General features: G+C 38.0%; 1 protein-coding gene across 1 annotated transcript; it reads right to left on the bottom strand.

Moving 5' to 3' along the window:
- Positions 1-901: 901 nt before the first annotated feature.
- Positions 902-8,700, bottom strand: LOC110050017 (oncoprotein-induced transcript 3 protein-like). The gene is made up of 7 exons (XM_020755882.2): positions 8,507-8,700; positions 6,765-6,956; positions 5,945-6,067; positions 4,625-4,991; positions 3,923-4,153; positions 2,985-3,400; positions 902-2,486 (listed from the first exon to the last, which is right to left on the bottom strand). The coding sequence occupies exons 1-7, from the start codon at positions 8,598-8,600 to the stop codon at positions 2,353-2,355; spliced, it is 1,557 nt and encodes a 518-aa protein (XP_020611541.2). The 5' UTR covers positions 8,601-8,700; the 3' UTR covers positions 902-2,352.
- Between the last annotated feature and the right edge of the window lie 3,564 nt (positions 8,701-12,264).

The following is a 12,264-nucleotide window of genomic DNA, read 5'->3' as shown; positions in this document are numbered from 1 at the left end:
TATTTTTGTTTTAAAGCTCACTTCATTACGCGAAGGCAGCATTCCTTGGGTTGTTCGTGATCTTAAGTTATCTTGACAATAGCTATGGCGCGAAAGTATGCGATAAAGTATACGAAAGTTTACTGCGGCAACAACAGAGAAGTGACAGCTTAAAGACGAATGCAAATAGAAAGCCGCTCTTTGATTAGGTGCCGGACATTTAAAAGATATACTCTGGGCCTTTTAAATTCTGCCAAGCCGGTGATCTGGATTGAAAGAATAAAACTTATAGGCACGTGGATTGAGAGCAAGGCGCTGACGTCATAATCTTCATTGTTAACGTTGGACCCAGTACCTTCGTTGATATGACTGCGTTTTTTAGGCATAGGGCGCACAACAACAACTTGAATGTTGTACGTATTTGTAGACTTTCCAAGGGCCCAGAAATCAGGATTGCAAGACAAAGAGCGCGACGAAACCTTAGCTGATTCGACTTATTTCACTTAAATCAATGTCAGAACTTCACTAACTGTCCTTTTCTTCGTTCATGCCTTTTTAATCACTTTCTTGGATGAATTCAGATTTGGAAAGGATCTTTCCTGAGATGACCGGTTTCACCATCTCATGATGTTTCTACTAAAGTTTGAAGGGGTGATAATCCACCACTACGCATAGTATTTAAATGAATGTCAGCAAGTGCTGTTGCAATGAGACGATCGTTTTGAGCTTGTTTCAGGGCACTAAGTTCACGTAGCTTAATGTTGAAATTTCTTTCCTCGACTTACTCTTTTTGTCGGCATTGTTCTCGCTTCTCTTTTTCCACCCCCTTTGAACGCATGTGACGCGGGTTGATGTCCAGATTAATGCAAGGTAAAAGTGTATCAATTGTTGAAAAGTCCATATATACTAATACACACAGCGGTTTAAAAAGAAACAAAATTTTATTTAGGGTGTTACTATATGATGCAGTTTTACACAATACAGCTGTCTACTCGGGTATATATCACCAGAAACCGCAACAAAGTTCATTACATTCCTAACCGACTGGAAAAGTAGATGTCCATCTAAAAATGACTATAATCCTAAACTAGAGCTTGAATACAATTGTAAAGAACAAAGGGGTATGGACATATTTTGATACAGTGAGCCTTCGAAATTAGAAAATTAAATTGTGAAAGACCGCAATGGCGGGAGCTGGTTTTGTTCTTTTAAAGAGCGGGCTAGTCCAGCCTAATGATATTAACTTTCTTTCAAATCAGTTACTGTCATTCCTCACAGAAACAAGAAAATAGTTTGTACTTTGCAAAAGGTTGTCGCTCTACAGGAATAAATAAGCTTTAACTATAGAAAAATACAAATAACAAGACAGAGTGCATGTCAGGAGCTTATTAACTCCCTTTCTCCAAAAATCAGCCAATTTTTATCTTTTTAGGAACTCTTTGGGCGCGTTCCATTCGACCAAAAATTCCGGTTTGAATTGCCCAAATTTTCGTTTGCCGAATGGAATGGTATTTTCCACCAGGCCAGATCGATCTCGTTTTGTTCCCGTTGGGCACATTTCCCGCCACAATGATTTCCTCGACAAAATGGCGAAGGATAATGATGAATTGGCAGTCGTAAGTGCAGTAAGCTGCTTCATGCGAAGAAATTTTACACGCATTCACGATTGTTTTAAGTAAACTCTTCCGAGAGATTTACCTAACCGACTCAAGAATTATTTTCGCGTGATAAGAGACTTGCAAACTTTTCTCGCGGGATGTTATGCAAACCGGGCAAATACCCACAGGAAATTCGGAACGACCAGTCCACAATTTTCCAGAAAAGCAGATCCTAACGTTTTTGTGGAGGATAGGCAATCAGTAAATGCTCGAACTGTGGCAGATCGTTTTGCATTCAGTGTAATATCGACTCGTCGTCATCTTGTAGCTTTGGTCGAGGCAATATTTACGGCTGGAGGAACTAGGGCCGATTTATACCGGGTAGAAATGTATGCCAAATGAAACAGGAAATTTCCGGAATTTCCAAATTTCCGAAAGAAAGGACAATCTCGAGAGGTTAACCAAAATTTTCGAAATGAGTTTCCGGAAACTTTCTGTTCCATTCGATTTACGGAAATTTTGGTTGAATGGAACGCGCCCTTTATGAAGAGGATCTGCAAGAAATTCTATTTTCTATGGTGGGTTTGAACAAATTTAAAGACAGGTATTGCTACCCAATACCACCCACTTTGCACAAATAAAAAAAAGAATATTTTGGACAATTAGTACTGTTTTACGAAAACAAGAGCATTTTAAAAACACATCCCTTAACAGCAAAACACAAAAACCGAAGAAATCCTTGCTTAAAAAGAGTGATTGAAGAGTACTTTATCGCTCATGATTGGTTGACCACCTTGTAGCCCCGGCCGCGTTTCATCACGCGCGTGACGTGTATAACACCCACGAGAGCAAGAACACTGGCTGCAGCGATAACTACCATGAGACCGTTTGTCACGCCTGGGCTCCACCCTGGAAATAAAAATTCACAATGAGCTTCTTTTTGGTAAAAATTATAGATGCTATACGAGCTCTGATTAGTCAATAGCTACCAATGGTTTTACTTTTAGCCACATGATATAATATAAAGCAACATTCCACGCATTCAAAGGATTTTAGCTCAATAAACCACTTTGTAAACCTCTTTGATGTTATTCCTATTCAAGTCTTGGTTTACGATACCGAAAAACCATGGAAATAATGTCAATAGAATGGTTTTTAAATTGACGCAGACTCTCCACTGAATGGAAATTAACGATTCGAAGTTCTTTAGTTAGTTTCTGACTCCTTCCCTATCCAAAAAACAAAAAGGAAAATTAAAGAAAAGGCAGAGGGATTTCAAACATCGTTTATACTTCCAAAAGTTTCAGAAGATTTAGCAACGGCAACACTGTCAACCACGAAAGCATGCAGTGCCACCAACAAAACAACCTTAAACGACCATACTTTAATTTAACGTTTGTCATTGACCTTCTCTCCTTTCCACTGTTTCGTCTTGATCTTTCTCTTCCAGCTTTGATTGGTCCTGTTGAGGTCCTTTTAGAGCGATCACAGGCCCATCATTAGCAGTTTCGTCATTCAAAGAAAAGGGTCCTTTGGAGATTAGATACCTAGGCTCTTTATAATCAAGGGCTCGCTTGGTTCGGTGCTCTTTCGCAGCTTCCTCCTTAAGTTTCTCCATGACACTGTAGGGCGGATTAACGTGTAGCCCCGGGATGCACCCCTTGGAGCACCTGGAATCAGGATCACTCGCTCTGCACACAACCACACTGCAGTGCAAGTACACGAACGGGAATTCTCCCACAAACTTGTAGGCTTCCACACTGAAACGTTTCTTTTGAGGAGAAGGAGAAGCTTCCATCTGAACTGTGTCATCCACGATACACCTGATACGAAAACAAATTAACTTGGAATTTATTAATTTAAGAATTTACATCGCTATGGATCTTTTTTTAATCTTTAATTTTTAATTATTATTATTTATACACGGTAAAATTCATCAGGTAAAATAAATTCCAATGAAATGTCTAAGATCCTAATTAAACCTATAATTCTAATCCTAATATTATGTTAATTCACAACAATATTCTACCTATAAACCTGATTTCCATGAATGCCGTGTGTTCAAAAATGTTGTAGCTTTGGTATTCCTTGGAACTTCCCAAGGTAGGTTGTTTCCACCGGGAAGTGTTCAAAACTTCTTCAAAAATGCTTCGTGTTTTCTCCTCTTTCCTGACTTTCTAGATTTATTTGTCTGTCTGTTTGTTAGTTTTTTACTTTCACATCGCCGAAGTAAGCAGAGTAATGAGAAAGTTACAGTCAAAAGTTGCAATGCTAAAGCACACCCATCATTGACCAAATGAAAAGGAAATATCCTTGGAAACTTAGTGGATCGAAACACTACGTACCCTTCATGAATTAACTCGTGTCTGAACCTGTGTTCCTTGTTGTGGTCAGCAGTAGGAGTGGAGCAGCAGTTTGCTGCCATGACTTCCAGACTTTGGTCTAAGGTAGCGATGGACACTTCAAAGAACAGCCGCTCTCGGTACGGTGTTTCTATTGGAAAATCTCCCCACGAGTAGGCAGTTTGATAGTCTTGGCCGTGAAAAAAATCCATGCGGATTGAGAAGCGGCCAAACCTGTGTCATAAATATTAATTGCGAGAAAATGAGGTGTTTTAAGAAGGTACAGAACTTGAGTCACGTCTGGATTTATGATCCTAATGACTAACGAAAGAATGATGTGAATTTACGCCAAATCGTAAACCTAATTTTTCTGTGAGCTTTCTCTTATAATCGCTTATCGTGGCTTTGTAACTGCCGCGATCTGATTCTGCTTAATTCTGTCAAAAGCCACAGATGTTTCATACTTACTTACTGCTTTTCAAATCAGACTTAACAACAATAAGTTCTTGGCAGAAGATTTTTGTTTTCAGTATATAAGGTCATACAGAAAGTTTTGTCATGTTTCGTTTCATTGCCATTGCTCTTCTTGGCACAAAAAGGTAAGGAGTGGAATAGTTAGGATTTCTCCACAAATAGAGTATTTCCAAAAGGAGAAGAAAATATAAAAAAGAGCAAGAACAAAGAAAGAAAGATGATTATCCTTACCCATCCTCTTCAATGTAGAGCTGCTTCACTTCCGGTTTTATACCTACGGCAGAAGTGATCCCGTTGTTCAGGTAGTAACAGCAGAATGGTATATCGAACTCGTCGTCCCCGACCCGAGTGATGATACTCCCAGGTGCAACGTTTCTTTCCACTATTCTGTTGCTGTAGACGATAAAGTTCGGCGTGCTGCGTCGCTTAGTCTGACATTTGTCCAAAGCAGTTCTGAAGATGTAGTGGGTTGGTGTCTCGATGACGGGACAAGTGGGATCCATCAGACGCAGGAAGTCTCCTTGTAAGTCACGCAGAGCTGTTTTAGGGACAGTTACTTCAATAGCGTGCGTGCTGCAGTTCAGGAGTAGGCCAGGAGCTGAAAAACAAGTGTTGAGTGTTGAAATTTGGTGTCATATTTAATTAGATTTTTTGTTGTAACAAGCTCAGTTTAAGAAAGTTGTTCAGAGGCGGTACATAATCTTCACTTTAAGGGAGAGACATTTTCACCACTTAAAAAAATTTTCTGTCCTTGAATGATGTCATTTTGTGTTTGGCTAACTTTATCGTCCACTTTTCTAGTCCACCTTTAAACAATTAAATGTTCTCAAATTATTGGATACAGTTACTTTTCACAATGCTGTTTTCATGTACAAATTTCAAAATCATCTTCTTTCTACAAATTTTGAGGTTTTTTTTCACTTCGGTAAAAAAATACCCATAACTACAAAACAAGGCTTTCATCTAGAATGACTTATGCTCTTCCAAAAACCAGAACAAACTATGGAATCTTTAACATTAGATATCAACGTGCAAAGATCTTGAATGATACTAGTGATGATACTGCCACTTAAACATTTTAGGAAAAAGATCAAATCAAACATCATTGCAAGTTATTAGTACATATTGAATATCTGTAACTCTGTATGTAACTAGTACACTGTCTTATCCAACTATTTTTCACTAAATCTGTATGTATAATTAGTCTTTTTTGTGTGTGTGCTCTTGCATGTCTTTTTCTTAATTTCTCTTCTTATTTGACCCAAATAAATAATCACTTTAAACCACTAAGGATGGCTGCCCAGTCTTGTTAGCCCATTAAGGTTATTTCGGGCAACCATGTACTCTTTTTATTTTAACTTATTTTTGTTCATCTTATTTCTAATTTCTAGCTGAGTACAAATAAAATTGTTGTTGTTGTTTTAAACCCTTTGAAAATGTAAGCTACTTTAAATTGCCCTTTCTCGAATTTAACTAAGAAATAAGTGTATGATTTTCTTGATTACTTAGGATGAATTCCATAATATTTGATTTATTTTGTATTTTACTCACCTCTACAATTACGATTATCATCAGACAGCTTCAGAGGCTCAGGACAAGTGCAGTTAAAGCCACCATCGACATTCACACATTCATGACTGCAGCCTCCTTTATTGTTTTTGCACTCATCAATATCTGAGGAGAAAGGGTAGGTTAGAGCTGTTTTCACTTGAGTGTCGAAAAGTAATTTGTTTTTCATTACCACGGTGCACGATTGGCTGAAAAAACTCGCGCCACTTTTTCAGCCAATCAACCAATCGTGACGCGCTTGCACACGTTTTCCCGCTGTTCGCGTCAGCTGCATGTATTTACTTCGAGTTTTGATTGCTTCTTTGGACTGTCTGTGTTCTTTGTGATTGGCCAGAGCGATTGCTTTAGTTTTGGTCTTAAGTGACCCAGTTGAAAACCACTTTTAAGGATAAAAGCGTCCATTTGAATGGAGAGACAAAAAGTCTGTAATTTTCAAGGTTAGTCCTGCATCCTGATTGGCATTCGTTTTATGTTTGTAATCGAATATTTGGTGGCATCTACAAAAAGTTTTCCCAGTCATGTTATCACCTTCCAAATAATTTCAAAGAATTAGTAGAGGACAGAATTAAAAAGAAACTTTAACCTTCTGAACAAAATGCGATACAACCCTCTTAGTTGTAGTTTTCAGAATTTCTTAGCACCGTTTATCGTCCCCTTCACTGATTAATGATTTCTATATTCTCAACATCTGTCTGCTAGAAATGTAGTGATCTTGTAGGGAGAAATTAAACAATAGTCATAACCTACAACGATCTACAAGTACAGGTCTTAACAGAAGTCTTGACTTCTCCAACATCATTACCTTGGCAACTGATTGGTCCACTGGAAGGCGTCCAGACCCCAGCATTTCCACATTGTTTGAATGGCGGACCAACAAGTTTGAAGCCTGGTGGACAGGAGAGGTCACACACAGTCCCAGAAGGGCTCGGTCCTTGCTTGCAGCTCTCCTTTATAATAACATCCTTGCCAACAACAAGAGGACTACAGGAGCTACCTTAAGGGACAGAAAGTACAGGGAAAATGACAGTTAATATCAATAAAAGAAAAGGAGTCATCTTAATATCAGGGAAAATAGGCGCTTGCTTTTTTTAATCATTTTGGAGTCCACGAGTTAAATTCCTCAATCCTAAATTAGCTTGTTTAAAATAAACAAAATGTCAACGAAAGGTAGGATGTTTTTCTACTTTTTACTCCCTTTACTTCCATAGAAGTTCTACTGATGTGAACAAGACTGAAGTTTTAAGCCTAGGATATTACAGCAGAACGTCTGAGTCTTGTTCTGTAATATTTAAACACTCACTACAACACATTTTAAAGCATGTTTCAACGTTGAATGCTTATTTCGGTTTACTGATCGCATGATCAAACGGCACAAACTTTCTAACTGAGTTTTACCAATCCGCTTTCATGATAAAATCACTCTCAATCCAGTGGATCTAACCAATCGGGATTGATCGTACACTTAATTCCTTGGTGTCGGTTTTGTCGAGTTAATTATACGTGAGTAAACATATTTATATGAATATTTTCATTTTCGTCCATTTAAACTCTTTAACTAACTACGAGGCAATGCAAACTAAACATCACACGTAAGAATTAATTTGCCGGTAAAAATTAAAGCATTCTTTTCAAATGTTCTTAACTGTGAAGATTATAAAGATCATCCTAAATTGAAAGAAGAGCAACTAATGTCTGAAATCATTTAAAAGGAAAGACGAAAGAACAGTTTTTACATGTAGCTTCTTTATACGCAGAAGCCGAGTTCCATTTCAATTGACAGCAAGAATTTAACTACATCTAACATGAGAAACGATTGCTTGAATGAAATGATTCTTTGAGAACTAAACCAACTTGTAACATTTTCCTTAATTTTCTACTTGAAGTTTAGTAACCACACGACTGTATTAACGGACTGCAAACCTAGTATTACACTGTAAGAGTAACTCTTTGTTCTAATTCTTTTATACTGTACTTTCATTCTGTTAAAATTACGCCAAATACCAAACGCATACGAGAATGGAAGGAACCTGCTTGTAGAGTAAGTGTACCAAACGAGATTTAATGAGTATTGCTACATCTTCTTGATTTAAGGTATAAGTTCTGTCGTTTGAGCCATAATTCTTTGGATGCCTTGGCTCGTTTGTTAATACATTGTTTATTTTTCTGGAGATGTATGTAAAAAATGGTTCCCAAATAAAATGCCTTCAAAGTGATGAACTTTATACTCCAGTTCATGTTTAACCAAAAGTATCAAAAGTTGATAACACGTATCGATGTGAACTCGACGCGCTTTTCTGAGACCTTGATGCACTGCAAGGAACTACCCATAAGCCAACTCAGCGTGAGGAAAAAAATGTTTTGATAGCTTAGCGCAACCTCTGTAACCTTTTAGAAAGACACGATTTTCCAAACTTCTTAAAGTTCGAATTAGATTTTTCTATGCATTACTCCTGGTTTTGACATTTGGAAGTGTTCGGTGGCTCTGACTCGGAGTATGGTGTTCTACACTTGTAGCTATCAGACACAGGAGCTCAGCTCACTTACCAAGCTGACCAACATCCGGAACATCGCCATTTATGATCGGATCCTCTGCGGCAGTAAAGAGGATCAGAGACGTCAGAACTAAATAATGCCTCATTTTTGGATGCGTAGAGAAAAGAGAAAGCCCCTCTTCTCCGCAAATGTCTTTCTCGTGCAAGCTCCGGGCAAATGTAATATTAAACTGGGAGATTTAACTTGACATGATTATCATAACAAAGCTTCCCACACACTTGAATGAAAACAAAGTAAGGGATTGACAATCATTAATACATTCCTGAGCGATTTTACTGTGCAAAGAAAGTCAAAATTCCGCAAACAAACCTCATCGTTAGTTGTCAGCTTGAGTCAACATTATTAAATAATGGAAAATTCCTTTGCATCTAACGTATATATAGTTTGCTAAATTTCGCGTCACATCCTTTGATGACCAGCGTCTTAACTTTCGTTAAAATATCACAAATTTTCAAGCAGACAAATGATGCGAACAGCGATAGCCATTAAGTAATATAATTAATGAAAATTTCATGGTGTTTTGCTAGATTCTTAGGACTAAAAGAAATCATGGAAACAAGTAACGAGAATTGATATTTCCATCTTTGAACTGAATAGCTGGTAAAAACATAGTAACCAAACAAACATTTAAGCCTCATGAGGCTCGTGAGTATTTTACCATAACTTTGTTCTTTGGTGTACGAAAACCTTCCATTCCCCCTCGTTCGAAACATAACAGTACAACTCTCACCCTACCACCTCACTGCAGAACAAGCCAAGGTTCTAGCTGGTAATGGTTGACTACGAATAGCCGACAATAGTGTCCTTTGGGAGGGGGGAGTAATGGGAAACCACAAGGGACCTTGTCTAAAGTCATAACTAGAGATCGGGGCGGATGATATAGAGTGGTAGAGACATTTCTTTGGCTCGTAGAAAGTGGTGAAGAGATAAGAATTCAAACATTCTATTTGTACTCGCCACACTGGAAATATAAAAGTGATGCTACACGAGCCGATCGTCGACGCCGATCATTGTTGCTTTAAAAATCGATGTCGTGCAACATGGCGCCTAGGGCGACTTTTAACGCAACCTGATTTCGTTGCGGCAACATGATGTAGGTTTTTGAAAGTGATTCAAAACACTGCAACGTTGTTTCCCGAATTTAGAATGTTGCGTTAAAAATTGTACCTTGCAACATGACCTTTACAGGGAGCCCAGAAATCCTCTTAACAAGTTGCCCCGTGTAACACCGCCTTGATACTGTAATGTTGCATTTGCGAATGCCTCTATACACGTCTAGGTTTACTGAAAAGCAACGGAACCTTTCAGATTGCTAACAGTTGTACAGTATAACACACAAACAGTTATTGAGTGAGAGGAAAGCTTTTCAAGTTGTGTATTTTGTCTATTACACAGAATTTTGTCTATCCAGCTATTTTAGCAAAAACCGTGGGCCAAGTCGATTTTAGTCTAGGCTTAGTGCCATTTTCGCTGGTAAATCAGTTGACTTAAAATATCGCTGATTTTATATTTTGTGAACTTTTTTCCGAGCAGAAAAGACTTTGGCAAAATTTAAACCATTTGGAATGCGTTCTTCTTCTCAGTCACTGTAAGATCATCTCTTAAGATCGTTGTTCTGTTTGAGGATTTTGATTGAATGGTTTTTGTTTACATCAAAATATACATGGTGGCCTTGAGGTTCTTCTGAGACCAATTATCACTGGCCACCTCAGTGACTGTTCGCCCACAATTTCGAGTGAAATCCCCATGAACGAAGAAAGTCACAATAGTTTAACTGCAAATTTACATGAAAAAATAATTAAATAAATGAACAACGTTTTGAACAATTCTCTGTGGCATATAACAAAAGCAAATAGTGCGAAAAAGAAGTCAATCTTGGCTGATTGATTTGCCGGTGAATGAGCCTGAGAGGGAATATTTAGTGCGAATTCGCGCCGGAGTAGGATAGACTAGGGAGTTAACACGCACGTTTTTGAGCCACTGACCTTAACGGGAAGTTTATGTTCTCGCTTTAGGCGCTCTAGCAATTGCCATCAGTGATTTGGAAAGCTCTCATCTTGACGTTTTTTTCTTTTAACGAAAAGATTATAATATAATAATTCCACCTCATCTCTTAAAACCGTGTGTGCTTATCTTTTTTAACGATCACCGCTCTTGATTCACGAACGGTCGAGAACATAAAAACTGTAGAGCGCGAATATTTTAAAACCGTTTACACATATGAAAGTTGTGAAATTGTTCAATAAATGTTCCTTATTCAGTATTGAGTTAAATTGAAGCAGTTATATCAGTTGCTATCGGCATTGATCTCTCGCTCAAGGTAGTAAGTCTATAGCACTATACGATGGCCTCCTAGATTAATAGATTTCAAAACAATCTCGGCTTCAAGTTTATTTGGCCATTCATTCACATTGAATTTTTCGTGAATTCACTTTGTAGCAAACGACAACGACAGTATTGCAGCAATGGACAACGGGCACACATAATTATGCTTTCTTGTTTGGCTCTTGGAAGAAAGGTACCATACGCAAGTATATTTAAAAGCGCAGTAACCGCTGATTTCACTAAGTTACTGCTTCCTTGGGTTCAGTGTGTGGAGAGGACAGAAGATGTTGGTAACAGCTATAGCGCCTTTTGTAAACGGGCAAATGCTACTAAACAGCGCATTACTGAGTCTGCTTACATTGCTCATCTTCAGTTTCCTTATCTTTGGCCTCAGGGGGATTTAGACCACGAACTAAAACTGAAATAGCATATTTAATATTTCTCATTGAAAGGTAACGTCAAATATTTGTCGGACGTTCGACGGGAATTTGTCATAATATTTAGTTATCTTATTGTCAGTGCCGTCGTTTTCTAAATATTCTTTCGCAGAGAAAGAATGGTCTTCATTGTTTAGTAGCTTAAATATTTGGGGAAAGTAACTGAAAAAAATCCCGTTTGCGAGAAGTTATCAAACCTAATGAAACCGTTTTGGTTTCAATTAGGCTTAATTCTTGCACATAACTAACCATCTTTGTCGAGTACCTGATTTGTTTTACATTTTTGATTGCTATATTGGCATGGGTTTGTTCCTCGAGCTTTCTACCGTGTTCCTTAAAAGGGATCAGTTCTCTACACTGGTGTTGCAAAAACAAAATCTGAAGGTAAGCTCCGTCCACTCTGTAAAACGAATGAAGAACGACCCAGAATATCTTAAAGCTCTATTCCTGAGGCCTTACTCCGTCGTCTTGCCTGCGAAAATTTTACCACAGAATTAAATCAAGATTTTCGTTATCCCTTGCAGTACACTCGTTGGATTCCAGTCGCACTTAACTGAGCGTAAATCATCGCGGAAATATAATGATGTCCATTTCAAAAAAAGAGGACATGCCTCGATCGAGAAATATACAGTGGGCATTAGTGAAAGGTAGCGACTTTTATGTCAGCAAAATACCAAGCAATCAGTACCGAGCATTCCAGTCACTTTGCCATATATGTTAGATCCCTACTATAGCGACAACATTCTGTTATAAAATGCAACAAAAATTGTCAAAGATGTAGATTCAATGCATGGGAAGAAACGAATAACTTGTATTTACGATTAGCTTCCACCATTTGAGTGGTGTATGGCTACATGGTTATTATGAATTCGAAAGTTCAGATTAGTGATCTGTTTCACGTTATGTATATCTTACCGTGTTATAGTCATGGAGTATTGTATAGTGGTGTTGAATTTCACTACGGGACGTCGCAAATACAAAAAAAAT

This window comes from Orbicella faveolata, unplaced genomic scaffold, assembly GCF_042242905.1.
Source record: "Orbicella faveolata isolate gen_17 unplaced genomic scaffold, um_ofav_v1 contig_13, whole genome shotgun sequence".
In the NCBI taxonomy this organism is placed as follows: Eukaryota; Metazoa; Cnidaria; class Anthozoa; order Scleractinia; family Merulinidae; genus Orbicella; species Orbicella faveolata.
Note: the sequence above shows the minus strand (reverse complement) of the source record. Positions and strands in the feature narration are given on the sequence as shown.